Below are 27,958 nucleotides of genomic sequence, written 5' to 3'. Positions count from 1 at the left end.
CTGTCTCCATCAGGGTATAATCACAAACACTGCAGGGTGACTCGTTTATATAGTGTCAAAAGACAGGTGTCTGTAATCATGGCCAAGTATGGCCTAATATCATTGGTTAATTCTCAAATATTAAAATAACATACAAAGAACAAATAGATAGGGTACGATCATAGATTCAATTTCGACTACATAAGCCTACAAACAATTGCAAAGTCACAATAATCACAAGAATGGCTTCAGATCAAAGTCTACGTTGAGACCGAAGGGACCCCCATAGAGACTGCCAGAGGTCCGAACAACAGGCCCTCCGATTTGACACACTGAACTCTATCTAAGAAGTAGTTGGTGAACCAGGCGAGGCAGTCATTTGAGAAACCAAGGCTGTTGATTCTGCCGATAAGAATACGGTGATTGACAGAGTTGAAAGCCTTGGCCAGGTCGATGAAGACTGCTGCACAGTACTGTCTTTTATCGATGGCGGTTATGATATTGTTTAGTGCCTTGAGCGTGGCTGAGGTGCACCTGTGACCAGCTCGGAAACCGGATTGCACAGCGGAGAAGGTATGGTGGGATTTGAAATGGTTAGTGATCTGTTTGTTAACTTGGCATTCAAAGACTTTAGAAAGGCAGGACAGGATGGATATAGGTCTGTAACAGTTTGGGTCTAGAGTGTCACCCCCTTTGGAGAGGGGGATGACCACGGCAGCTTTCCAATCTTTAGGAATCTCGGACGATACGGAAGAGAGGTTGAACAGACTAGTAATAGGGGTTGCAACAATGGAGGCGGATAATTTTAGAAAGAGAGGGTCCAGATTGTCTAGCCCAGCTGATTTGTAAGGGTCCAGGTTTTGCAGCTCTTTCAGAACATCTACTATCTGGATTTGGGTGAAGGAGAAGCTGGGAGGCTTGGGCAAGTAGCTGCGGGGGGTGCGGAGCTGTTGGCCGGGGTTGGGGTAGCCAAGAGCAAAGCATGGCCAGCCGTAGAGAAATGCTTATTGAAATCTCGATTATCGTGGATTTATCGGAGGTGAGAGTGTTTCCTATCCTCAGTGCAGTGGGCAGCTGGGAGGAAGTGCTCTTATTCTCCGTGGACTTTACAGTGTCCCAGAACTTTTTGGAGTTAGAGCTACAGGATGCACATTTCTGTTTGAAAAAGCTAGCCTTTGCTTTCCTAACTGACTGTGTGTATTGGTTCCTGACTTCCCTGAACAGTTGCATATCATGGGGACTATTCAATGCTATTGCAGTCAGCCACAGGATGTTTTTGTGCTGGTCGAGGGCAGTCAGGTCTGGAGTGAACCAAGGGCTATATCTATTCTTAGTTCTACATTTTTTGAAAGGTGAATGCTTATTTAAGATGGTGAGGAAATTACTTTTAAAGAACAACCAGGCATCCTCTACTGACAGGATGAGGTCAATATCCTTCGCAGAAGTGTTTTAGGGAGCGTTTGACAGTGATGAGGGGTGGTCGTTTGACCGCGGACCCATAACAGATGCAGGCAATGAGGCAGTGATCGCTGAGATCCTGATTGTAAACAGCAGAGGTGTATTTGGAGGGCAAGTTGGTCAGGATAATATCTATGAGGGTGCCTATGTTTACAGATTTAGGGCTTTACCTGGGGGGTTCCTTGATAATTTGTGTGAGATTGAGGGCATCTAGCTTAGATTGTAGGATGGCTGGGGTGTTAAGCATATCCCAGTTTAGGTCACCTAACAGAACGAACTCTGAAAATAGATGGGGGGCATTCAATTCACATATGGTGTCCAGGGCACAGGTGGGAGCTGAGGGGGGTCTATAACAGGCGGCAACAGTGAGAGACTTATTTCTGGAGAGATGAATTATGAAAATTAGAAGCTCGAACTGTTTGGGCATTGATCTAGAAAGTATGACAGAACTTTGCACGCTGTCTCCGCAGTAGATTGCAACTCCTCCCCCTTTGGCAGTTCTATCTTGACGGAAAATGTTGTAGTTAGGGATAGAAATCTCAGAATTTTTGGTGGCCTTCCTAAGCCAGGACTCAGACACGGCAAGGACATCGGTGTTGGCGGAGTGTGCTAAAGCAGTGAGTAAAACAAACTTAGGGAGGAGGCTCTGATGTTAACATGCATGAAACCAAGGCTTTTACGGTTACAGAAGTAAACAAATGAGAAAGCGCCTAGGGACACACAGGGCCTGGGTTAACCTCTACATCACCTGAGGAACAGAGGAGGAGTAGGATGAGGGTACGGCTAAAGGCTATTAAAACTGGTTATCTAGTGTCATGACGTTGGCCTGTGGGTAAGGTTTATGACCCCCCATAAATACCTTTCTCCCTTCCCCTCTCTTTCTGACCCTACTGAAGGACTGCTGTCCTGAAGGACTGCTGTCCTGTTAAATATAGAGAGTCTGGGAACATCAAACAAATGGGGAAAGGAACCATATTTTGGTATTAAAAACCAGTTGGAAATATGCTTTGGAACGTAATGAGTATGGATGTCAGTTCGGTTGTCATCTGAGACATTATAACTGATGACAGGACGACATAAACTGTACCTGGGAAAGTATACACCCTCTAGTTATCAGAGTCACATGGAATTGTTATGCAATTGAAATGTTTGATATTGAAATTGTTTGTTAGGAGATTAAATGTAATTTTAGCTTCCAAATGAGAGAATTGGGTTTTCATAAGGAAAGTGCCCTGCTTGATCAGTGGCCCACCCCTGTGAAGAGACAGGGGTTATAAACGATGAAACACATCCTTCCCCCTCTCCACTATATAAGCCTTTGACGAAAAGATAACCACATGTTCCAGTACGTGAGGTGTGCAGCCTCTACGTTAGAAGGACACACGTCAAGTACAGAACTAAGCCAACCTCGCGTGAGCTTTGGTGGCGAATGGTATGAACTTTGAGCTTATTCACTACAGAAGTGATACTTCCTAGCCATTGAGTTAGCAGCGGCCGCTGTAGACGTGGGCTAGGAAAGGACGGACGACGGATCCAGACTAACAAACAGACGAAGATACCACCACATATCCAATTTACCACCAGAGACATTCTTCCGAGGACAGGAAGATCTGTTGGCCAACCCGGCCAGCATCTACGACCAATCTACCGAAGCGCAGCTCAGAGTAAATATTTATTGCATTTTCCTTTTCCAAATGGGCGGTAATTTAGTAATGCATAAGATAATGTATTTACGATAGCATAGCTGCTGTTTCTTTGTTTCTAAGTCTTCCCGCTCTTTCATTCAAGCCCAACCCCCTTTCCTTTGTGTAACCAGCCATCATACAGGTTCCGTCCACCAGGGATGTTTTCTGTATGACATCATTGTATTCTGTGTATTTGTAATTCTGTGTGATTGGTTTAGGTATTTAGTAAATAAATAGTTAAACCCAATTTTGTATTGCTGATTCAACTTGTTAGCCAGGGTTGGTGAAGATAACCAAGAATTTACAACTTTCATTATGAGACTGAAAATAAGATGATTAAGATGACGGCTATCGATGTAAAAGATTACTAAGTATTTTAAGAGTTTATTTGGAAGATAACGGCTCTATAAACGTTCTTCCGTGGTGCCCCGACTTTCTAGTTAATTACATTTACATGATTAGCTTAATCAGGTAATATTAATTACAGAGAAAGGATTTTATAGAATAGCATGAAATATCACTTAATCTGGCATAGCCAAAGACACGACACTAGTGAGTTGGGGGCAGAGAATAAAAGGAGCAGATTTCTGGGCGTGGTAGAATAGATTCAGGGCATAATGTACAGACAGGGGTATGGTAGGGTGCGGGTACAGTGGTAGGTAAACCTAGGCATTGAGTGACGATAAGAGAGGTTGCATCTCTGGAGGCACTAGTAATGCTAGGTGATGTCACCGCATGTGTGGGAGTTGGGACAAAAGAGGTATCTGAGGCATGTTGAGTGGGACAAGGGGCTCCGCAGTAAAATAAAACAATGATAACTACCCTAAACAACAGTATACAAGATATATTGACATTAAAGAGAGACATAAAGCGAGGAATAAAGCAATCACAGGTGTTGATTGGGAGAGCTAGCTAAGACAACAACGGGTAAGAAAACAACAGCTAATCAGCTAAGACAACAACAACAGGTAAAATGGCGATGAATGGGCAGAGAGGCTCAGTTACCTACACACAGGACCGGAGTTTGAGGCTGGGCCCGACAGAAAAACAAACAAAAACAAATAAACAAAAATGGAGTACCGTGATTAATGAACAGTCTAGCAGGCATCAGCTATGTAGCCAGGTGATCATAGGGTCCAGTGAACAGCAATAGATGAAACAGGGAGCCGTTAGGTAGTCGTTACTATGCTAGCAAGCGGGGAACATGTTCCTAAAGTTAGCGGGCCAGGCCAAGCATAAGCGTCTTCCCCGACGTCCGACAAAGGCCGGTTGAGGGCACATCGGATGGAATTACATTTACATTACATTACATTTTAGTCATTTAGCAGACGCTCTTATCCAGAGCGACTTACAGTAGTGAATGCGTACATTTCATACTTTTTTTTTTCTGTGCTGGCCCCCCGTGGGAATCAAACCCACAACCCTGGCGTTGCAAACACCATGCTCTACCAACTGAGCTACAGGGAAGGCAGACCAGTCGTGATGGATTGGCGGGGCTCCGTGTCGACAAAGGGTCCAGGCCAATTGGCAAAAGAGGAATTGTAGCTGGAGTAGTTTTGTTTGCTAGCCGGGAGATGCGCCTGGCTCGAGGCTAACTGGTGCTAGCTTTGGGACCAGGGTGTTAGCCACTATCGCCACTCGGTAGCAGCTAGCTAGCTGTGATGATCCGATGCAAAGGTCCAGAGCTTACGGCAGGAATCCTGTGATGTAGTGGCTTCTAGTCGTGTTAGTGAAGAGTCCAGGAGGCATCAGCTGTGTAGCCGAGTGAACATATGGTCCACTGAGCAGGCCGGGAGATGGGACTGGGTCAAGGCTAGCTTCGGGGCTGGGCCAATCGGTAGCAGCTAGCTAGCTGCGATGATCTGGAGTAATGGTCCAGAGCTTACGGCAGGAATCTGGTGATGAAGTGGAGAAAAGCTGTCCGATATGCTCAGGGTTGATATCGCGCTGTGCAGACTGGCGCGTATTATCCAGGCATTAAAGCGGCTGGTGTCTGAGCTAAAGGTAAAGGCCGCTAGCAGTGGCTAACAATGACTAAATAGCTAGTAGCTAATTAGCTGGTTAGCATCTGATGGCTAGCTTCTGATGGAGGTTCTGGCTATAAGATCTAAAAAATAGCAGATTCGTATCACATTGTGTGAGGCTTGTTGCTGGAAGGTATATTTAATTTAAAAATGGAAAAAGAGATAGAAAAATATTGAAATACATACAAAAAAGGGACAATGACAAACACGGGACAATGACAAACATGATGACAAACACGTCTGCACTGCTACGCCATCTTGGATATTCACCTCAGCTTCTCCTCTCCCTGTCAGACTGAGCTCCAGGGGAGTCACCTCAGCTTCCCCCCTCCCTGTCAGACTGAGCTCCAGGGGAGTCACTGAGCTCCAGGGAAGTCACCTCAGCTTCCCCCCTCCCTTTCAGACTGAGCTCCAGGGGAGTCACCTCAGCTTCCCCCCTCCCTGTCAGACTGAGCTCCAGGGGAGTCACCTCAGCTTCCCCCCTCCCTGTCAGACTGAGCTCCAGGGGAGTCACCTCAGCTTCCCTCCTCCCTGTCAGACTGAGCTCCAGGGGAGTCACCTCAGCTTCCTCCCTCCCTTTCAGACTGAGCTCCAGGGGAGTCACCTCAGGTGAGCCCACTCAGGGTCAAAGGTCACAATACTATGACTCAGGGATATGACACAGCAGGCAAACGTTCCATCCATCCCAGCTCCTGCCCAATCAGCGCTGTTCTGCTGACTCATCCCACAGAGACAGACTAATGAGTTATGACACATCAGACAACATGTCTACGCCTCTACAAACACACACACACACACACACACACACACACACACACACACACACACACACACACACACACACACACACACACACTTTTCTACGCCTTAAAGATTGGGCAATACAAATACAGAGAAGGAAACCTTGGGTTGGGAAATAAGGGAAAATTATCCAAAATAACCTATTGTGACCGGCCAGAAACAAATATGTCAACACAATCACCACCCCCAATCCCAAAACCCCAAGCACAACGGTGCCAGGACTGCCACAGGGCACCGTCCTGAATTTCCTGGAAGTGATCTGGGCGTGTAATTAACACCACAAATGTCAAATTTGACGGATGAGGACAACAATGTATGACACACATCTTTGCACAATCACAAGTGGGAAGGTGGTTTTGACAGAGTTTCAGAAACAATGGCTAGATTATGTGGCCGAGTCTGAATTGCACCTACTGTATCCGTTTAAACATCTAGAAACCCCTGTGTGTCTCTCTCTGTATGCTCTGTCACTGCCAGAAGGATATTATTCTAATGCTTTCAAGATGCAGAAGAGATTTCACCAAGACCTCCTGCAACTGTCCCCATTTTGGTAAACTTCAGGAGAGGGAGGGAGGGAGGGAGAGAGAGAGAGAGAGAGGGAGAGGGAGGGAGGGAGGGAGGGAGAGAAAGAGAGAGAGAGAGAGGGAGGGAGGGAGGGAGGGAGGGAGGGAGGGAGAGAGAGAGGGAGGGAGAAGGAGGGGAGAGGGGAGAGAAGGGAGGGAAGGAGGGAGGGGAATAGAGGGAGATGAGAGAGGGTAAAATAGTAGGTGCAGGGGGGTAGAAAAGTACTCTATTTTAAAGAGGTATTATAAACACACCACAGAAATAACCTACTAATAGCCTACTCGTCCAGGTGGAAATGATTGTGGCCTCTCTTTCAGTCTCTTATTTTTCTCTCTCCCTCTTTCCTCTCTGTTATGGTTTAGAGTGATGCCCTCTCCTGGAGCCGGTTGAAATACAATCCTGTGTGTCTGTTCCATGGAAAACACTAGCGAGAAATAAAGAATTCTGTTGATGCTTCGCTCTGGTGAGAACTACCCCCAGCAGATCATCTGAACACACACACAGACACAGAGCCAAGGCGGTTTTGCAAGGCGGTTTTGCAAGGTGGTTTTGCTCCTTGTGATGGCCGTAAGAGTAATTTATAAGAGAGCAGCTATGCTGGGCACTGGAGTCTAACTCGGCCAGGCTGTGTCATAAACTGGTAACATTCCATTAAAAAAACACACACACACACACACACACACACACACACACACACACACACACACACACACACACACACACACACACACACACACACACACACACACACACACACACACACACACACACACACACACACACACTCACTCTGTCATGCTGATTGAGTTCGAATAACAGACTGGAAGCTTCAAAAGGAGGGTGGTGCTTGGAATCATTGTTCTTCCTCTGTCAACCATGGTTACCTGCAAGGAAAAACGTGCCGTCATCATTGCTTAGCACAAAAAAGGCTTCACAGGCAAGGATATTGCTGCCATTAAGATTGCACCTAAATCAACCATTTATCGGACCATCAAGAACTTCAAGGAGAGCGGTTCAATTGTTGTGAAGAAGGCTTCAGGGTGCCCAAGAAAGTTCAGCAAGAGCCAGGACCGTCTGCTAAAGTTGATTCAGCTGTGGGATCAGGGCACCACCAGTACAGACCTTGCTCAGGAATGGCAGCAGGCAGGTGTGAGTGCATCTGAACACACAGTGAGGCGAAGACTTTTGGAGGATGACCTGGTGTCAAGAAGGGCAGCAAAGAAGCCACTTCTCTCCAGGAAAAACATCAGGGACAGACTGATATTCTGCAAAAGGTACAGGGAATGGACTGCTGAGGACTGGGGTAAAGTAATTTTCTCTGATGAATCCCCTTTACAATTGTTTGGGGCATCCGGAAAAAAGCTTGTCCGGAGAAGACAAGGTGAGCACTACCATCAGTCCTGTGTCATGCCAACAGTAAAGCATCCTGAGACCATTCATGTGTGGGGTTGCTTCTCAGCCAAGGGTGTGGGCTCACTCACAATTTTGCCAAAGAACACAGCCATGAATAAAGAATGGTACCAACACATCTTCCGAGAGCAACTTCTCCCAACCATCCAGGAACAGTTTGGTGACGAACAATGCCTTTTCCAGCATGATGGAGCACCTTGCCATAAGGCAAAAGTGATAACTAAGTGGCTCGGGGAACAAAATATTGATATTTTGGGTCCATGGCCAGGAAACTCCCCAGACCTTAATCCCATTGAGAACTTGTGGTCAATCCTCAAGAGGCGGGTGGACAAACAAAACCCCACAAATTCTGACAAACTCCAAGCAAGAATGGGCTGCCATCAGTCAGGATGTGGCCCAGAAGTTAATTGACAGCATGCCAGGGCGGATTTCAGAGGTCTGGAAAAAGAAGGGTGGGTCAACACTGCAAATACTGACTCTTTCCATCAACTTCCTGTAATTGTCAATAAAAGCCTTTGACACTTATGAAATGCTTGTAATTATACTTCAGTATTCCATAGTAACATCTGACAAAAATATCTAAAGACACTGAGGCAGCAAACTTTGTGAGAATTAATATTTGTGTAATTCTCAAAACTTTTGGCCACGACTGTAGTAATAAACTGGTCGGTCTCTATTTTAAACACATTACAGGTGAGAGAGGTAGGGGTGATGACATTTTAAACTGGCTCTGACGGAGACAACAGGTCTCATATGTCAACCCTTACCCTCTCATAATCTCTTACCCTATACCTCCTCCCTCCCTCAGACTCTCTACCTCCTCCCTCCTTAAGTCTCTCTACCTCCTCCCTCCTTAAGTCTCTCTACCTCCTCCCTCCCTCAGTCTCTCTACCTCCTCCCTCCTCTATACCTCCTCCCTCCCTCAGTCTCTCTACCTCCTCCCTCCTCTATACCTCCTCCCTCCCTCAGTCTCTCTACCTCCTCCCTCCTCTATACCTCCTCCCTCCCTCAGTCTCTCTACCTCCTCCCTCCTCTCTACCTCCTCCCTCCCTCAGTCTCTCTACCTCCTCCCTCCTTAAGTCTCTCTCTACCTCCTCCCTCCCTCAGTCTCTCTACCCAATCTCATCCTTACCTTACCACTGCCTCACCCCCTCTGTCTACTGTCCCCTCTCCCCCTTTGTCTCCTGTCCCCTCTCCCCTCCGTCTCCAGCCCCCTCCCCCCCTCTGTCTCCTCTCCCCTCTGTCTTCTGTCCCCTCTCCCCTCCATCTCCAGCCCCCTCTTCCCCTCTGTCTCCTGTCCCCTCTCCCCTCCGTCTCCAGCCCCCTCTCCCCCTCTGTCTCCTCTCCCCTCTTGTCTCCTCTCCCCTCTGTCTCCAGTCCCCTCTCCCCTCTGTCTCCAGCCCCCTCTCCCCCCCTGTCTCCTGTCCCCTCTCCCCTCTGTCTCCTGTCCCCTCTCCCCTCTGTCTCCTCTCCCCTCTGTCTCCAGCCCCCTCTCCCCCTCTGTCTCCAGCCCCCCCCCCCGTCTTCTGTACCCTCTCCCCCTCTGTCTCCTGTCCCCTCTCCCATCTGTCTCCTGTCCCCTCTCCCCCTCTTGTCTCTCATCCCCTCTCCCCCTCTGTCTCATGTCCCCTCTCCCATCTGTCTCCTGCCCCCTCTCCCCCCTCTGTCTCCTGCCCCGTTTACCCCTCTCCCTCTCTGTCTCCTGTACGCTCTCCCCCTCTGTCTACTGTCCCCTCTCACCCTCTGTCCTCTCTCCCCCTTTGTCTCCTGTCCCCTCTCTCCTTCTGTATCCTGTCCCCTCTTCCCCCCGTCTCCTCTCCCTACTCCCTTTCTGGCTTCTGTACCTTCTCTAACCCTGGCTCCTCTCCCCATCTGTCATATGTCCCTCCTCTCCTAGATGTAAGCCTTAGTCTTCCCTTCCCCTGTGTACTGTGTTCCCCTCTCCCCTCCCCTCCCCTCCCCTCCTCTCCTCTCTTCTCCTCTCCTCTCCTCTCCTCTGTGTATGTGTGTTTATGCACAACACGTGTCCAACATAAACAAGCTCCATATGGCAGCCATAGCTGGCCTGTCTCTGTACAGTCAAAATACCATATGGAAGAAATAATGCCTCGCCCCATTTTAACAAGGCCCTTCCCCCTTTAATAATGTCCCCTCCCCCTTTTAAAGTAAAGGAAAAAAATGACCCCTGTATTTTCTTCTGTTGTCTAAGTATTTCCTAATGACCACACACACACACACACACACACACACACACACACACACACACACACACTGAACCTCTATGCAACTGTGAGTGGACATGTTGCTTCCAGAAGTGTCCATTTAGAGAGCTGTGGAGGGAGGGTCAAGTGTTCTGAGCTTTGTTGAACTTTGACCCCCTGAAGCACTCTAGTTCTGAGGCGTCGTAGTCTATGAGGTAATTTCTTATTTTGAAAGCATATAGGAGGGATCAGCATATGTATATACACACGCACGCACGCACGCACGCACACACACACACACACACACACACACACACACACACACACACACACGTACCTTTCTGTGTGGAGTGGGCTGCTGTGTCATGGCCATGGAGAAGCCGTGAGCTCCTTTTAGCTGGGTCCTCTCCCACAGTCTCCCCAACCTCTGAACACAGTCATCCAGAGAGGAGAGGGGAGCGCTGTGCTTACTCTGGAGGACAGGGAGACAGGGCTTTAATCAAGTTGATGGAGACATCACCTGTATTGTGATGTTAGTGTGTGTGTGTGTGTGTGTGTGTGTGTTTGTGTGTGTGTGTGTGTGTGTGTGTGTGTGTGTGTGTGTGTGTGTGTGTGTGTGTGTGTGTGTGTGTGTGTGTGTGTGTGTGTGTGTGTGTTGTGTTATAGAGCATCTACCTGTAGGTGAAGCAGCATGATGTTGATCCAGAGGTGTGGCTGGAGGCTGGTGAGGGTGAAACAGGACTTGGTATAGAGACAGTAATGCCCCTTTAGAGGGCACGAGAACGACAGCTTTGCAACACAGCCACGGCTTGAGTCTGATACACACACACACACACACACACACACACACACACACACACACACACACACACACACACACACACACACACACACACACACACACACACGCACACACACACACACACACACACATAGAAAAACACACACAAACACGCGTAGAGTCAGACAATTCAGTTTAGCGTTTTTGTTTAGTTTTTTCTTAATTTCACTCCACAACTTTCCAACTTTGTCCACTCATCTCTTCCTCTCCCCTCCTCTCCTCTCCCTCTCTCCTCTCCCCTCCCCTCCTCTCTTCTCCCCTCCCTCATCTCCCCTCCCCTCCCGTCCTCTTTTCTCCCTCGCTCCCTCCCTCCCTCCCTCCCTCCCTCCCTCCCTCCCTCCCTCCCCTCCCCTGTCTCTGAGGATAGTTTAGTCCTGTAGACTATAGGTCTGTACCACTGTTACCTCACATTACATTCCTACCAGAACTGCCAAAGCTCCAGGAGAAACTAGCCCCAAACACCTTATTAACCTTCTATAGTCTAGAAACACTGTATATGTGTATGTTGCTGAGTGGGCTGTCTGTCCGTGTGTGTGTGTGTGTATGTACTGTAGGGTTTCTCAGGGTGTCTGTACTGTAGGGTACCTCAGTTTGTCTGTACTGAAGGGTGTCTCAGGGTGTATGTACTGTAGGGTTTCTCAGGGTGTATGTACTGTAGGGTTTCTCAGGGTGTATGTACTGTAGGGTGTCTCAGGGTGTATGTAGGGTGTCTCAGGGTATCTGTACTGTAGGGTACCTCAGGGTGTCTGTACTGAAGGGTGTCTCAGGGTGTATGTACTGTAGGGTTTCTCAGGGTGTATGTACTGTAGGGTTTCTCAGGGTGTATGTACTGTAGGGTGTCTCAGGGTGTATGTAGGGTGTCTCAGGGTATCTGTACTGTAGGGTACCTCAGGGTGTCTGTACTGAAGGGTGTCTCAGGGTGTATGTACTGTAGGGTGTCTCAGGGTGTATGTACTGTAGGGTTTCTCAGGGTGTATGTACTGTAGGGTTTCTCAGGGTGTCTGTACTGTAGGGTGTCTCAGGGTGTATGTACTGTGGGGTGTCTCAGGGTGTATGTACTGTAGGGTGTCTCAGGGTGTCTGTACTGTAGGATATCTCAGGGTGTATGTACTGTAGGGTGTCTCAGGGTGTCTGTAGGGTGTCTCAGGGTGTATGTACTGTAGGGTGTCTCAGGGTGTCTGGAATGTAGGGTGTCTCAGGGTGTATGTAGGGTGTCTCAGGGTATCTGTACTGTAGGGTGTCTCAGGGTGTCTGGAATGTAGGGTGTCTCAGGGTGTATGCACTGTAGGGTTTCTCAGGGTGTCTGTACTGTAGGGTTTCTCAGGGTGTCTGTACTGTAGGGTGTCTCAGGGTATCTGTACTGTAGGGTGTCTCAGGGTGTCTGGAATGTAGGGTGTCTCAGGGTGTATGTACTGTAGGGTGTCTCAGGGTGTCTGTAGGGTGTCTCAGGGTGTATGTACTGTAGGGTGTCTCAGGGTGTCTGTACTGTAGGGTGTCTCAGGGGGTATGTACTGTAGGGTGTCTCAGGGTGTCTGGAATGTAGGGTGTCTCAGGGTGTATGTACTGTAGGGTGTCTCAGGGTGTCTGGAATGTAGGGTGTCTCAGGGTGTCTGTACTGTAGGGTGTCTCAGGGTGTATGTACTGTAGGGTGTCTCAGGGTGTCTGTACTGTAGGGTGTCTCAGGGTGTCTGTACTGTAGGGTGTCTCAGGGTGTCTGGACTGTAGGGGTGTATATTGTGTAGATAATCCTCTAACAAAACCAATGGTCCAAATCTCAATGTCTCGATCATAAATCCTTTCAAAAGTTATTGTAGTTCTTAACCTTGTAGGATGGCCTGAATCAGGGTGAATAAATCAATGGAAGCCAGAGAAATAAAGTGGTCAGAAATGGGGAAATTGCATCGTGTCAGCTAGGCTGGCTACCGGACAGGCTCACTTACCGGTTGAACTTGTCATCTTTCTTCTCAAATCCACATCAAAACAATCTAGAGGTAAGATGGATATCGGTGTTTCGATATGACATGTAGTATTTTCACATTTTAGTATACGTTTTTCATATTAACTAGAAATTCCTGTTATTTTTCAAAGATTTCTCAGAAAAACAAGCGTATCGCTGTGAAAAGTCAACGGAGCAATGAGCGTAAACCAAACTTTTTACTTTCAAAGACTTTTACATTCCATTCAGTTCGTGCCATGCTAATTTAGCTTTTTGCAACCTGCGAAAACAACTTTGAAGACTACGACCACAAAATGTAAAATCCTTAACAACAAAAAAGTTGCTATGTCAACAGAGCTTGGTGTTTACACTTGGATGTATTCGGTTATGAAACATGACTTTTTGGATATGATGTTTTCGATATGTTAGAGAAAGACCCCACTGAACGATTTTCAACATGAATAATCCTATTTGTCTTGGTAAAACGTATTTTATAACATAAGGAATTGACATTTCATTAACAAAGTGTGTTTTCACCCTCTGGGGCAGAGCGGGTGGACACCTTACTAGTGCAGTGGACACCGCCTCAATGTTACAGCGTAGAGAGTGATGCCATGTGTGTATGTCCTGTGTACTGTGACCCGTGTTGTCACATGGAGAAAATTACAGAGGGTCACAGACTCACGTGTCACCAAACAGCCACCGACACCATCTAGCTGAGTCTTTCTGTGATGTCATATCCTAAGCCCCTCAGGGCTGCAGACTGTTGTCTTTTAGTGGCTTTGAAAATGGGTGGGTTCATGTGTGTGTGGGTGTGTGTTTGTGTGTGTGTGACTGTGTGAATAACTCCTGTCTGTCTCCTCCTTGGCTCTGGTGTTACAGAATTGAACCGTGCCACTGAGACCAAAGGAGGGAGCACCACAACATCACCCTCCTGTCACTCTCTATCATGACCTCTACTTTCACTGTCTCTATCACCCATTTCACTGTGAGTGTGTAAGACAGCTCCCGGCACCTCTCTGATTCAGAGGCATTCAGTTGTACAACTATGTGTTGGTGTGTTCCGTGTGAGTGTGTGTGTGTGTGTGTGTGTGTGTGTGTGTGTGTGTGTGTGTGTGTGTGTGTGTGTGTGTGTGTGTGTGTGTGTGTGTGTGTGTGTGTGTGTGAGTGTGTGTGTGTGTGTGTGTGTGTGTGTGTGTGTGTGTGTGTGAGTGTGTGTGTGTGTGTGTGTGTGTGTGTGTGTGTGTGAGTGTGTGTGTGTGTGTGTGTGTGTGTGTGTGTGTGTGTGTGTGTGTGTGTGTGTGAGTGTGTGTGTGTGTGTGTGTGTGTGTGTGTGTGTGTGTGTGTGTGAGTGTGTGTGTGTGTGTGTGTGTGTGTGTGTGTGTGTGTGTGTGTGTGTGTGTGTGTGTGAGTGTGTGTGTGTGTGTGTGTGAGTGTGTGTGTGTGTGTGTGTGTGTGTGTGTGTGTGTGTGTGTGTGTGTGTGTGTGTGTGTGTGAGTGTGTGTGTGTGTGTGTGTGTGTGTGTGTGTGTGTGTGTGTGTGTGTGTGTGTGTGTGTGTGTGTGTGTGTGTGAGTGTGTGTGTGTGTGTGTGTGTGTGTGTGTGTGTGTGTGTGTGTTACCCAGCTGGCTCCCTGTCTCTTTATGTAATGTTTAAAGTGGTGTACTAAGATCAACAAGACCAAGAGAGATTCAGTTGAATCCCAGTGTTCTCTAGGAAGATGTCTGTGGTCAGTGTGCACATGTGCAGAAGGGTGGTGCTCTGAGAGAGGCAGTTCTAACACATGAAAGACATTCTGCTTCCACTGGAGTCTTATTCACACAGTCACAACGATGTGGTGTGAGTAGAATTAAAACCCCCAAACCCATGTCCAGTTGAGACAGATACAAAGCTAGTAAATGATGCTACCCCCAGGGCTATACAGGGGTTAGAGAGGGACTGTTACCCCCCAGGGCTATACAGGGGTTAGAGAGGGACTGTTACCCCCCAGGGCTATACAGGCGTTAGAGAGGGACTGTTACCCCAGGGCTCTACAGGGGTTAGAGAGGGACTGTTACCCCAGGGCTCTACAGGGGTTAGAGAGAGGGACTGTTACCCCCCAGGGCTATACAGGGGTTAGAGAGAGGGACTGTTACCCCCCCAGGGCTATACAGGGGTTAGAGAGAGGGACTGTTACCCCCCCCCCCCCCAGGGCTATACAGGTGTTAGAGAGAGGGACTGTTACCCCCCCAGGGCTATACAGGGGTTAGAGAGAGGGACTGTTACCCCCCCCCCCCCCAGGGCTATACAGGGGTTAGAGAGAGGGACTGTAACCCCAGGGCTATACAGGGGTTAGAGAGAGGGACTGTTACCCCAGGGCTATACAGGGGTTAGAGAGAGGGACTGTTACCCCCCAGGGCTATACAGGGGTTAGAGAGAGGGACTGTAACCCCCAGGGCTATACAGGGGTTAGAGAGAGCGACTGTTACCCCCCAGGGCTATACAGGGGTTAGAGAGAGGGACTGTTACCCCAGGGCTATACAGAGGTTAGAGAGAGGGACTGTTACCCCAGGGCTATACAGGGGTTAGAGAGAGGGACTGTTACCCCCCCAGGGCTATACAGGGGTTAGAGAGAGGGACTGTTACCCCAGGGCTATACAGGGGTTAGAGAGAGGGACTGTTACCCCAGGGCTATACAGGGGTTAGAGAGAGGGACTGTTATACCCCCCAGGGCTATACAGGGGTTAGAGAGAGGGACTGTTACCCCCCCAGGGCTATACAGGGGTTAGAGAGAGGGACTGTAACCCCAGGGCTATACAGGGGTTAGAGAGAGGGACTGTTACCCCAGGGCTATACAGGGGTTAGAGAGAGGGACTGTTACCCCCCAGGGCTATACAGGGGTTAGAGAGAGGGACTGTTACCCCCCAGGGCTATACAGGGGTTAGAGAGAGGGACTGTTACCCCAGGGCTATACAGGGGTTAGAGAGAGGGAATGTCACCCCCCAGGGCTATACAGGGGTTGGAGAGAGGGACTGTTACCCCAGGGCTATACAGGGGTTAGAGAGAGGGACTGTTACCCCCCAGGGCTATACAGGGGTTAGAGAGAGAGACTGTTACCCCAGGGCTATACAGGGGTTAGAGAGAGGGACTGTACCCCCCAGGGCTATACAGGGGTTAGAGAGAGGGACTGTTACCCCAGGGCTATACAGAGGTTAGAGAGAGGGACTGTTACCCCAGGGCTATACAGAGGTTAGAGAGAGGGACTGTTACCCCAGGGCTATACAGGGGTTAGAGAGAGGGACTGTTAACCCCCAGGGCTATACAGGGGTTAGAGAGAGGGACTGTTACCCCAGGGCTATACAGAGGTTAGAGAGAGGGACTGTTACCCCAGGGCTATACAGGGGTTAGAGAGAGGGACTGTTACCCCCCAGGGCTATACAGGGGTTAGAGAGAGGGACTGTTACCCCAGGGCTATACAGGGGTTAGAGAGAGGGACTGTTACCCCCCAGGTCTATACAGGGGTTAGAGAGAGGGACTGTTACCCCCCAGGGCTATACAGGGGTTAGAGAGAGGGACTGATACCCCAGGGCTATACAGGGGTTAGAGAGAGGGACTGTTACCCCAGGGCTATACAGGGGTTAGAGAAAGGGACTGTTACCCCAGGGCTATACAGGGGTTAGAGAGAGGGACTGTCACCCCCCAGGGCTATACAGGGGTTAGAGAGAGGGACTGTTACCCCAGGGCTATACAGGGGTTAGAGAGAGGGACTGTTACCCCCCAGGGCTATACAGGGGTTAGAGAGAGGGACTGTTACCCCCCAGGGCTATACAGGGGTTAGAGAGAGGGGCTGTTACCCCCCAGGGTTATACAGGGGTTAGAGAGAGGGACTGTTACCCCAGGGCTATACAGAGGTTAGAGAGAGGGACTGTTACCTCAGGGCTATACAGGGGTTAGAGAGGGACTGTTACCCCCCAGGGCTATACAGGGGTTAGAGAGAGGGACTGTTACCCCCCCAGGGCTATACAAGGGTTAGAGAGAGGGACTGTTACCCCCCCAGGGCTATACAGGGGTTAGAGAGAGGGACTGTTACCCCCCCAGGGCTATACAGAGGTTAGAAAGAGGGACTGTTACCCCCCCAGGGCTATACAGGGGTTAGAGAGAGGGACTGTTACCCCCCCAGGGCTATACAGAGGTTAGAGAGAGGGACTGTTACCTCCCCCAGGGCTTACAGGGGTTAGAGAGAGGGACTGTTACCCCCCCAGGGCTATACAGGGGTTAGAGAGAGGGACTGTTACCCCCCAGGGCTATACAGGGGTTAGAGAGAGGGACTGTTACCCCAGGGCTATACAGGGGTTAGAGAGAGGGACTGTTACCCCCCAGGGCTATACAGGGGTTAGAGAGAGGGACTGTTACCCCCCCCAGGGCTATACAGAGGTTAGAGAGAGGGACTGTTACCCCCCCAGGGCTATACAGGGGTTAGAGAGAGGGACTGTAACCCCCCAGGTCTATACAGGGGTTAGAGAGAGGGACTGTTACCCCCCAGGGCTATACAGGGGTTAGAGAGAGGCACTGTTACCCCAGGGCTATACAGGGGTTAGAGAGAGGGACTGTTACCCCCCAGGGCTATACAGGGGTTAGAGAGAGGGACTGTTACCCCCCAGGGCTATACAGGGGTTAGAGAGAGGGACTGTTACCCCCCAGGGCTATACAGGGGTTAGAGAGAGGGACTGTTACCCCAGGGCTATACAGGGGTTAGAGAGGGGGACTGTTACCCCCCCAGGGCTATACAGGGGTTAGAGAGAGGGACTGTTACCCCCCCAGGGCTATACAGGGGTTAGAGAGGGGGACTGTTACCCCCAGGGCTATACAGGGGTTAGAGAGGGACTGTTACCCCAGGGCTATACAGGGGTTAGAGAGAGGGACTGTTACCCCCCCCCCCCCCCAGGGCTATACAGGGGTTAGAGAGGGACTGTTACCCCCCCAGGGCTATACAGGGGTTAGAGAGGGGGACTGTTACCCCCCAGGGCTATACAGGGGTTAGAGAGGGGGACTGTTACCCCCCAGGGCTATACAGGGGTTAGAGAGAGAGGGACTGTTACCCCCCAGGGCTCTATAGGGGTTAGAGAGAGAGACTGTTACCCCAGGGCTATACAGGGGTTAGAGAGAGGGACTGTTACCCCCCAGGGCTATACAGGGGTTAGAGAGAGGGACTGTTACCCCAGGGCTATACAGAGGTTAGAGAGAGGGACTGTTACCCCAGGGCTATACAGAGGTTAGAGAGAGGGACTGTTACCCCAGGGCTATACAGGGGTTAGAGAGAGGGACTGTTACCCCCCAGGGCTATACAGGGGTTAGAGAGAGGGACTGTTACCCCAGGGCTATACAGAGGTTAGAGAGAGGGACTGTTACCCCAGGGCTATACAGGGGTTAGAGAGAGGGACTGTTACCCCCCAGGGCTATACAGGGGTTAGAGAGAGGGACTGTTACCCCAGGGCTATACAGGGGTTAGAGAGAGGGACTGTTACCCCAGGGCTATACAGAGGTTAGAGAGAGGGACTGTTACCCCCCAGGTCTATACAGGGGTTAGAGAGAGGGACTGTTACCCCCCAGGGCTATACAGGGGTTAGAGAGAGGGACTGATACCCCAGGGCTATACAGGGGTTAGAGAGAGGGACTGTTACCCCAGGGCTATACAGGGGTTAGAGAAAGGGACTGTTACCCCAGGGCTATACAGGGGTTAGAGAGAGGGACTGTTACCCCAGGGCTATACAGGGGTTAGAGAGAGGGACTGTTACCCCCCAGGGCTATACAGGGGTTAGAGAGAGGGACTGTTACCCCCCAGGGCTATACAGGGGTTAGAGAGAGGGGCTGTTACCCCCCAGGGTTATACAGGGGTTAGAGAGAGGGACTGTTACCCCAGGGCTATACAGAGGTTAGAGAGAGGGACTGTTACCTCAGGGCTATACAGGGGTTAGAGAGGGACTGTTACCCCCCAGGGCTATACAGGGGTTAGAGAGAGGGACTGTTACCCCCCCAGGGCTATACAAGGGTTAGAGAGAGGGACTGTTACCCCCCCAGGGCTATACAGGGGTTAGAGAGAGGGACTGTTACCCCCCCAGGGCTATACAGAGGTTAGAAAGAGGGACTGTTACCCCCCAGGGCTATACAGGGGTTAGAGAGAGGGACTGTTACCCCCCCAGGGCTATACAGAGGTTAGAGAGAGGGACTGTTACCTCCCCAGGGCTTACAGGGGTTAGAGAGAGGGACTGTTACCCCCCCAGGGCTATACAGGGGTTAGAGAGAGGGACTGTTACCCCCCAGGGCTATACAGGGGTTAGAGAGAGGGACTGTTACCCCAGGGCTATACAGGGGTTAGAGAGAGGGACTGTTACCCCCCAGGGCTATACAGGGGTTAGAGAGAGGGACTGTTACCCCCCCCCAGGGCTATACAGAGGTTAGAGAGAGGGACTGTTACCCCCCCAGGGCTATACAGGGGTTAGAGAGAGGGACTGTAACCCCCCAGGTCTATACAGGGGTTAGAGAGAGGGACTGTTACCCCCCCAGGGCTATACAGGGGTTAGAGAGAGGCACTGTTACCCCAGGGCTATACAGGGGTTAGAGAGAGGGACTGTTACCCCCCAGGGCTATACAGGGGTTAGAGAGAGGGACTGTTACCCCCCAGGGCTATACAGGGGTTAGAGAGAGGGACTGTTACCCCCCAGGGCTATACAGGGGTTAGAGAGAGGGACTGTTACCCCAGGGCTATACAGGGGTTAGAGAGGGGGACTGTTACCCCCCCAGGGCTATACAGGGGTTAGAGAGAGGGACTGTTACCCCCCAGGGCTATACAGGGGTTAGAGAGGGGGACTGTTACCCCAGGGCTATACAGGGGTTAGAGAGGGACTGTTACCCCAGGGCTATACAGGGGTTAGAGAGAGGGACTGTTACCCCCCCCCCCCCCCCAGGGCTATACAGGGGTTAGAGAGGGGGACTGTTACCCCCCAGGGCTATACAGGGGTTAGAGAGAGAGGGACTGTTACCCCCCAGGGCTCTATAGGGGTTAGAGAGAGAGACTGTTACCCCAGGGCTATACAGGGGTTAGAGAGAGGGACTGTTACCCCCCAGGGCTATACAGGGGTTAGAGAGAGGGACTGTTACCCCAGGGCTATACAGAGGTTAGAGAGAGGGACTGTTACCCCAGGGCTATACAGAGGTTAGAGAGAGGGACTGTTACCCCAGGGCTATACAGGGGTTAGAGAGAGGGACTGTTACCCCCCAGGGCTATACAGGGGTTAGAGAGAGGGACTGTTACCCCAGGGCTATACAGAGGTTAGAGAGAGGGACTGTTACCCCAGGGCTATACAGGGGTTAGAGAGAGGGACTGTTACCCCCCAGGGCTATACAGGGGTTAGAGAGAGGGACTGTTACCCCAGGGCTATACAGGGGTTAGAGAGAGGGACTGTTACCCCAGGGCTATACAGAGGTTAGAGAGAGGGACTGTTACCCCCCAGGTCTATACAGGGGTTAGAGAGAGGGACTGTTACCCCCCAGGGCTATACAGGGGTTAGAGAGAGGGACTGATACCCCAGGGCTATACAGGGGTTAGAGAGAGGGACTGTTACCCCAGGGCTATACAGGGGTTAGAGAAAGGGACTGTTACCCCAGGGCTATACAGGGGTTAGAGAGAGGGACTGTCACCCCCCAGGGCTATACAGGGGTTAGAGAGAGGGACTGTTACCCCAGGGCTATACAGGGGTTAGAGAGAGGGACTGTTACCCCCCAGGGCTATACAGGGGTTAGAGAGAGGGACTGTTACCCCCCAGGGCTATACAGGGGTTAGAGAGAGGGGCTGTTACCCCCCAGGGCTATACAGGGGTTGGAGAGAGGGACTGTTACCCCAGGGCTATACAGAGGTTAGAGAGAGGGACTGTTACCTCAGGGCTATACAGGGGTTAGAGAGGGACTGTTACCCCCCAGGGCTATACAGGGGTTAGAGAGAGGGACTGTTACCCCCCCAGGGCTATACAGGGGTTAGAGAGAGGGACTGTTACCCCCCCAGGGCTATACAGGGGTTAGAGAGAGGGACTGTTACCCACCCAGGGCTATACAGAGGTTAGAGAGAGGGACTGTTACCCCCCCAGGGCTATACAGGGGTTAGAGAGAGGGACTGTTACCCCCCCAGGGCTATACAGAGGTTAGAGAGAGGGACTGTTACCTCCCCCAGGGCTAAACAGGGGTTAGAGAGAGGGACTGTTACCCCCCAGGGCTATACAGGGGTTAGAGAGAGGGACTGTTACCCCCCAGGGCTATACAGGGGTTAGAGAGAGGGACTGTTACCCCAGGGCTATACAGGGGTTAGAGAGAGGGACTGTTACCCCCCAGGGCTATACAGGGGTTAGAGAGAGGGACTGTTACCCCCCCAGGGCTATACAGGGGTTAGAGAGAGGGACTGTAACCCCCCAGGGCTATACAGGGGTTAGATAGAGGGACTGTTACCCCAGGGCTATACAGGGGTTAGAGAGAGGGTCTGTTACCCCAGGGCTATACAGGGGTTAGAGAGAGGGACTGTTTCCCCCCAGGGCTATACAGGGGTTAGAGAGGGGGACTGTTACCCCCCAGGGCTATACAGGGGTTAGAGAGAGGGACTGTTACCCCAGGGCTATACAGGGGTTAGAGAGAGGGACTATTACCCCCCAGGGCTATACAGGGGTTAGAGAGGGACTGTTACCCCAGGGCTATACAGGGGTTAGAGAGAGGGACTGTTAGCTGGGGGTTACCTGGGCCTCACTCTGGCTTACTTTAGGGTTAGAGGGAGTGGACCAGGGTAGATAGGATTGGGGAAAAGTGGAGAGGGGTGAGGGATGTAGCGGGGCTGCACTGCTGACCCTGAGTCTGTACCCCCAGAAGGAGCGGGAGACAGTTTGAACCCCCAAGTCTCATCTGGTTCTGGTTAGACTGCTCTGTAAGCCATAATTAAATAGTTCAATCCATTTACTGCAGCCCTGCGCATTCCTTCATTTCATTAATAAAAAAGAACACTGTATGCAATTACTTTTTTGGCTCTGAGTTGACCAGGTCATGTAATCAATCAACCTGATCACTGATTTTTCCATCTATGTAACATTACAAAAATCATAAATTTTCTGTCCAAACATGATGCTGAAAAATGTATCCATGCTTTTGCCACTTCTAGATTAGACTACTCTCCAGCAACCCAGATAAAGCACTAAATAAACTTCATTTAGTGCTAAACACGGCTGCTAGAATCTTGACTAGAACCAAAAAATGTGATCATATTACTCCAGTGCTAGCCTCTCTACACTGGCTTCCTGTTAAGGCAAGGGCTGAATTCAAGGTTTTACTGCTAACCTACAAAGCATTACATGGGCTTGCTCCTATCTATCTTTCCGATTTGGTCCTGCCATACATACCTACACGTACACTACGGTCACAAGACACAGGCCTCCTTATTGTCCCTAGAATTTCTAAGCAAACAGCTGGAGGCAGGGCTTTCTCCTATAGAGCTCAATTTTTATGGAATGGTCTGCCTACCCATGTGAGAGACGCAGACTCGGTCTCAACCTTTAAGTCTTTACTGAAGACTCATCTCTTCAGTAGGTCCTATGATTGAGTGTAGTCTGGCCCAAGAGTGTGAAGGTGAACGGAAAGGCACTGGAGCAACAAACCGCCCTTGCTGTCTCTGCCTGGCCAGTTCCCCTCTCTCCACTGGGATTCTCTGCCTCTAACCCTATTACAGGGGCCGAGTCACTGGCTTAATGGTGCTCTTCCAAGCTGTCCCTAGGAGGGGTGCGTCACTTGAGTGGGTTGAGTCACTGACGTGATCTTCCTGTCCGGGTTGGCGCCCCCCTCGGGTTGGCCCTGTCTGGGGGTATTGCCGAACGGGGCCACAGTGTCTCCCGACCTCTCCTGTCTCAGCCTCCAGTAATTATGCTGCAATAGTTTATGTGTTGGGGAGCTAGGATCAGTCTGTTATATCTGGAGTATTTCTCCTGTCCTATCCGGTGTCCTGTGTGAATTTAAGTATGCTCCCTCTAACTCTCTCTCTCTTTCTCTCTTTTCTCTCTTCTCTCGGTGCAACCACTGTGATTTTTATTATTTGACCCTGCTGGTCATCTATGAACATTTGAACATCTTGGCCATGTTCTGTTATAATCTCCACCCGGCACAGCCAGAAGAGGACTGGCCACCCCTCATAGCCTGGTTCCTCTCTAGGTTTCTTCCTAGGTTCTGGCCTTTCTAGGGAGTTTTTCCTAGCCACCGGGCTTCAACATCTGCATTGCTTGCTGTTTGGGGTTTTAGGCTGGGTTTCTGTATAAGCACTTTGTGACATCGGCTGATAAATGTATAAATACATTTGACTGATAATGTGTGAGTTGACCAGGTCATGTAATTAATCATCATGATGTAAGACTTTTCATTTAGAGCCAAATCATTCAACAAAACAACTTGAGCAGTATTCTATCTTTCAGACATACAGGTACCTGCCAAAATGAAAGGAAACACTTGATTAAATGAGGGTTACAAAGTATAGCAGGTGCTCACTCACCAGATCTCAAACCATTTGAACACTTATGGGAGATTCTGGAGCGGCGCCTGAGACTGTGTTTTTCACCACCATAAACAAAACACCAAATGATGGAATTTCTCATGGAAGAATGGTGTCGTATCCCTCTGATAGAGTTCCAGACACTTGTAGAATCTATACCAAGGCACATTGAAGCTGTTCTGGTGGCTCATTGTGGCCCAACGCCCTATTAACACACTTCGGGCTCTAATTTCAGCTGGCCCAATTGTAAAACGCACGCTCGTTTGAAATTACAACCTGTTAAAAGTCGGCGCTCTTCTATTTTCAAACCCTAGCGCCAGGATTAATAATTCACCTGTCTTATATGCGCTCGCTAGCGCTGAGGTAGGGGAGGCGTGGCAATATTTGAGGTGTGAGGGGTGGCAATATTTGAGGCGGGAGGGGTGGCAATATTTGAGGTGGGAGAGGTGGCAATATTTGAGGTGGGAGAGGTGGCAATATTTGAGGTGTGAGGGGTGGCAATATTTGAGATGTGGCAATATTTGAGGTGGGAGGGGTGGCAATATTTTAGGCGGGAGGGGTGGCAATATTTGAGGTGGGAGAGGTGGCAATATTTGAGGTGGGAGAGGTGGCAATATTTGAGGTGTGAGGGGTGGCAATATTTGAGATGTGGCAATATTTGAGGTGGGAGGGGTGGCAATATTTTAGGCGGGAGGGGTGGCAATATTTGAGGTGTGAGGGGTGGCAATACTTGAGGTGTGAGGGGTGGCAATACTTGAGGTGTGAGGGGTGGCAATACTTGAGGTGTGAGGGGTGGCAATATTTGAGGTGTGGCAATATCTGAGGTGTGAGGGGTGGCAATATTTGAGGCGTGAGGGGTGGCAATATCTGAGGTGTGTCCTTAAAAATGTGCACCGAAGTGCCAATTTCAGTACCGCTAAGACCAACCTAAAGCTGGTCTTAGCGGTAATGCGGTTGGTTATGGATTTTGACAATGGATATGCACATGGAACAAGAGATGTGCTTTCTGTGCCCCTTAACATAAAAAATTATGTTTTTTCCTATTTTGTTTAATTTGATTAAAAACCAAGCATAGCCTTCCCTCCTCTAAATGAAGGCAGTTTTTTGTTGTTCTTCCCACAATGCATTCGCATTTTATCGGTAGTCTAGACCGCTTTGAAATAAATCTTAATCACCAAAGCTTTATTAAAAGATCAAGTTTGTGAGCAGCAAAACAGTGAGCAGACATTCCCTTATTATTTTAACCAGCTCCTGTTGTTATTGTGGATGTGTGTAAAAACTCCTCCATGGGCCTACCGAGTGGTGCAGTGGGCTAAGGCACTGCATCGCAGTGCTAACTGTGCCACTAGAGATTCTGGGTTAGAGTCCAGGCTCTGTCGCAGCCGGCTGTGACCTGGAGACCCATGGGGTGGTCCACAATTGGCCCAACACCTCAAACACAGGGTGTTATTTTTTTTCGTTACTGTAGCCAATGCTATTTAATAAACTGTAGTATCGATCCACAATGGAATAGGATTCCCCCGGCCCAGTTGGATTTGATGACAACGCAAAGACCATCAGTAACCTACAGAACTGGAGACAACAGCATGCAGTATTAAGCCATGGAACTCCTTGATTGTCCAGTGAGTGACCAAGCCCTCGTCACACCTACAACTTGTTAATTCATCAAAACTCAGCGCTTTCCACCACCGCCAGCTATTGCGCTCATACTTTAATTCTGCTCATATTTCTCACATATTCACGGACCTATAGCTCTATCACCACCGATTAGATTTACCAGGTTTGTTCAAATAGTGTCACGTCCTGACCAGTAAAAGGGGTTAATTGTCATTGTAGTTTGGTCAGGGCGTGGCTGGGGGTGTTTGTTTTGTGTGTTTCGGGGTTTTTGATTTATGTTCTATATTTTCTATTTCTATGTTTATTCTAGTTTTACTATTTCTATGTTGGGGTTTTGGAACGACCTCCAATTAGAGGCAGCTGGTTGTCGTTGTCTCTAATTGGAGGCCATATTTAAGTGTGTTTGTTTTCTCTTGTGTTTGTGGGTGGTTGTTTCCAGTATAGTCTGTGTTCCTTACTGGACTGTTTTCGTCGTCTGTTTATTTTGTGTTTAAGTGTTTTCTTTAATAAATAAGAAGATGAGCACTTTACCCGCTGCATTTTGGTCCACTCCTTACAACGCCTGTGACAAATAGAGACATTTATGTGGGTGTTTCCTTTATTTTGGCAGTTACCTCCACCTCACTCTAATGCTTTTTACTGACGTACATTCCTGACTATTTAAGTTATGAGTACTCAACACGGAAGGATTTGGTCTTAAATCAGGTATGATGAGCTGGTAATAGCAATGTACCTTCTATGACACAGTGTTCTGGTATGGGGATCTGTTGGACCATCACAGAACAGAACTCTTTGATCTTCTCCATGTTGTCCCTCAGGTGGCTGTACAGCTTGTCCTCTTTCCCAGTGTCCCCCTTCACTCCTCTCCTTCCTTCTCCCTGTCCATCCCTCTGTTCCTCATGGGGTGTGGCCGGAAGGGTGGAGGGAGACTGGTTAGACTGATTGGTTAGTTCGCTCTCAGTGGGAGAGGTGTCGAAATGTTCCGTTTGCTGATTAGGTGGGGACACTGAGAGCAATGCATCAGACATTAGCTCCACCCCTTCTCCATCCTGACCAATCTCAGAGTTGATGGACCGTGACCTCACGGCGTGCAGAGCCAGACTCTTTGACCTGAGGAAGACACACACACACAGACGTCAACCTCCGTTATGGTATAATAACATATTCATAAGGTGATAATATATTGTAACAGCTTTATACAAGACAGTTAGAAGTGATGTTCATCTGTAATACACTTGAATCCAGTGTTACATGGGAGAAAGTAAAAGAGTACTACAGAAATAAGTTGTTGTTTTTTGTCTTCAGTCTGGGTTTTTTCTTTCCTTTTCCTGTACTATTGTTGATGTATTCATTTTGTTTCAAAATGTTAATAACTCTTGCACTGATATCCTTTAATACTTCTGGTTGTATGGTCAATTTCAGTAAAGTCATGTGTGCTGACATAGATATGGTGTTGTTATAGACTCACCTGTTACATCTCATAGATATGGTGTTGTTATAGACTCACCTGTTACATCTCATAGATATGGTGTTGTTATAGACTCACCTGTTACATCTCATAGATATGGTGTTGTTATAGACTCACCTGTTACATCTCATAGATATGGTGTTGTTATAGACTCACCTGTTACATCTCATAGATATGGTGCTGTTATAGACTCACCTGTTACATCTCATAGATATGGTGTTGCTATAGACTCACCTGTTACATCTCATAGATATGGTGTTGTTATAGACTCAGCTGTTACATCTCATAGATATGGTGCTTGTTATAGACTCACCTGTTACATCTCATAGATATGGTGTTGTTATAGACTCACCTGTTACATCTCATAGATATGGTGTTGTTATAGACTCACCTGTTACATCTCATAGATATGGTGTTGTTATAGACTCACCTGTTACATCTCATAGATATGGTGTTGTTATAGACTCACCTGTTACATCTCATAGATATGGTGTTGTTATAGACTCACCTGTTACATCTCATAGATATGGTGCTGTTATAGACTCACCTGTTACATCTCATAGATATGGTGTTGTTATAGACTCACCTGTTACATCTCATAGATATGGTGTTGTTATAGACTCACCTGTTACATCTCATAGATATGGTGTTGCTACAGACTCACCTGTTACATCTCATAGATATGGTGTTGTTATAGACTCACCTGTTACATCTCACAGATATGGTGTTGTTATAGACTCACCTGTTACATCTCATAGATATGGTGTTGTTATAGACTCACCTGTTACATCTCATAGATATGGTGTTGTTATAGACTCACCTGTTACATCTCATAGATATGGTGTTGTTATAGACTCACCTGTTACATCTCATAGATATGGTGCTGTTATAGACTCACCTGTTACATCTCATAGATATGGTGTTGTTATAGACTCACCTGTTACATCTCATAGATATGGTGTTGCTATAGACTCACCTGTTACATCTCATAGATATGGTGTTGCTATAGACTCACCTGTTACATCTCATAGATATGGTGTTGTTATAGACTCACCTGTTACATCTCATAGATATGGTGTTGCTATAGACTCACCTGTTACATCTCATAGATATGGTGTTGCTATAGACTCACCTGTTACATCTCATAGATATGGTGTTGCTACAGACTCACCTGTTACATCTCATAGATATGGTGTTGTTATAGACTCACCTGTTACATCTCATAGATATGGTGTTGTTATAGACTCACCTGTTACATCTCATAGATATGGTGTTGCTATAGACTCACCTGTTACATCTCATAGATATGGTGTTGTTATAGACTCACCTGTTACATCTCATAGATATGGTGTTGTTATAGACTCACCTGTTACATCTCATAGATATGGTGTTGCTATAGACTCACCTGTTACATCTCATAGAAATGGTG

General features: G+C 48.8%; 1 protein-coding gene across 1 annotated transcript in view; it reads right to left on the bottom strand.

Moving 5' to 3' along the window:
- Positions 1-27,958, bottom strand: part of LOC106594828 (ventricular zone-expressed PH domain-containing protein) — a 193,066-nt gene that overhangs the window by 44,604 nt on the left and 120,504 nt on the right. The window contains exons 9-11 of the mRNA XM_045704029.2: positions 25,795-26,171; positions 10,798-10,937; positions 10,460-10,594 (exon numbers count right to left, since the gene is read on the bottom strand). Coding sequence (XP_045559985.1) covers positions 10,460-10,594; positions 10,798-10,937; positions 25,795-26,171 — 652 coding nt within the window. The remainder of the gene's footprint in view (positions 1-10,459; positions 10,595-10,797; positions 10,938-25,794; positions 26,172-27,958) is intronic.

This window comes from Salmo salar, chromosome 20, assembly GCF_965601325.2.
Source record: "Salmo salar chromosome 20, fSalSal1, whole genome shotgun sequence".
Taxonomy (NCBI): domain Eukaryota; kingdom Metazoa; phylum Chordata; class Actinopteri; order Salmoniformes; family Salmonidae; genus Salmo; species Salmo salar.
The sequence above is the reverse complement of the archived record's forward strand: the minus strand, read 5'-3'. Positions and strand labels throughout refer to the sequence as shown.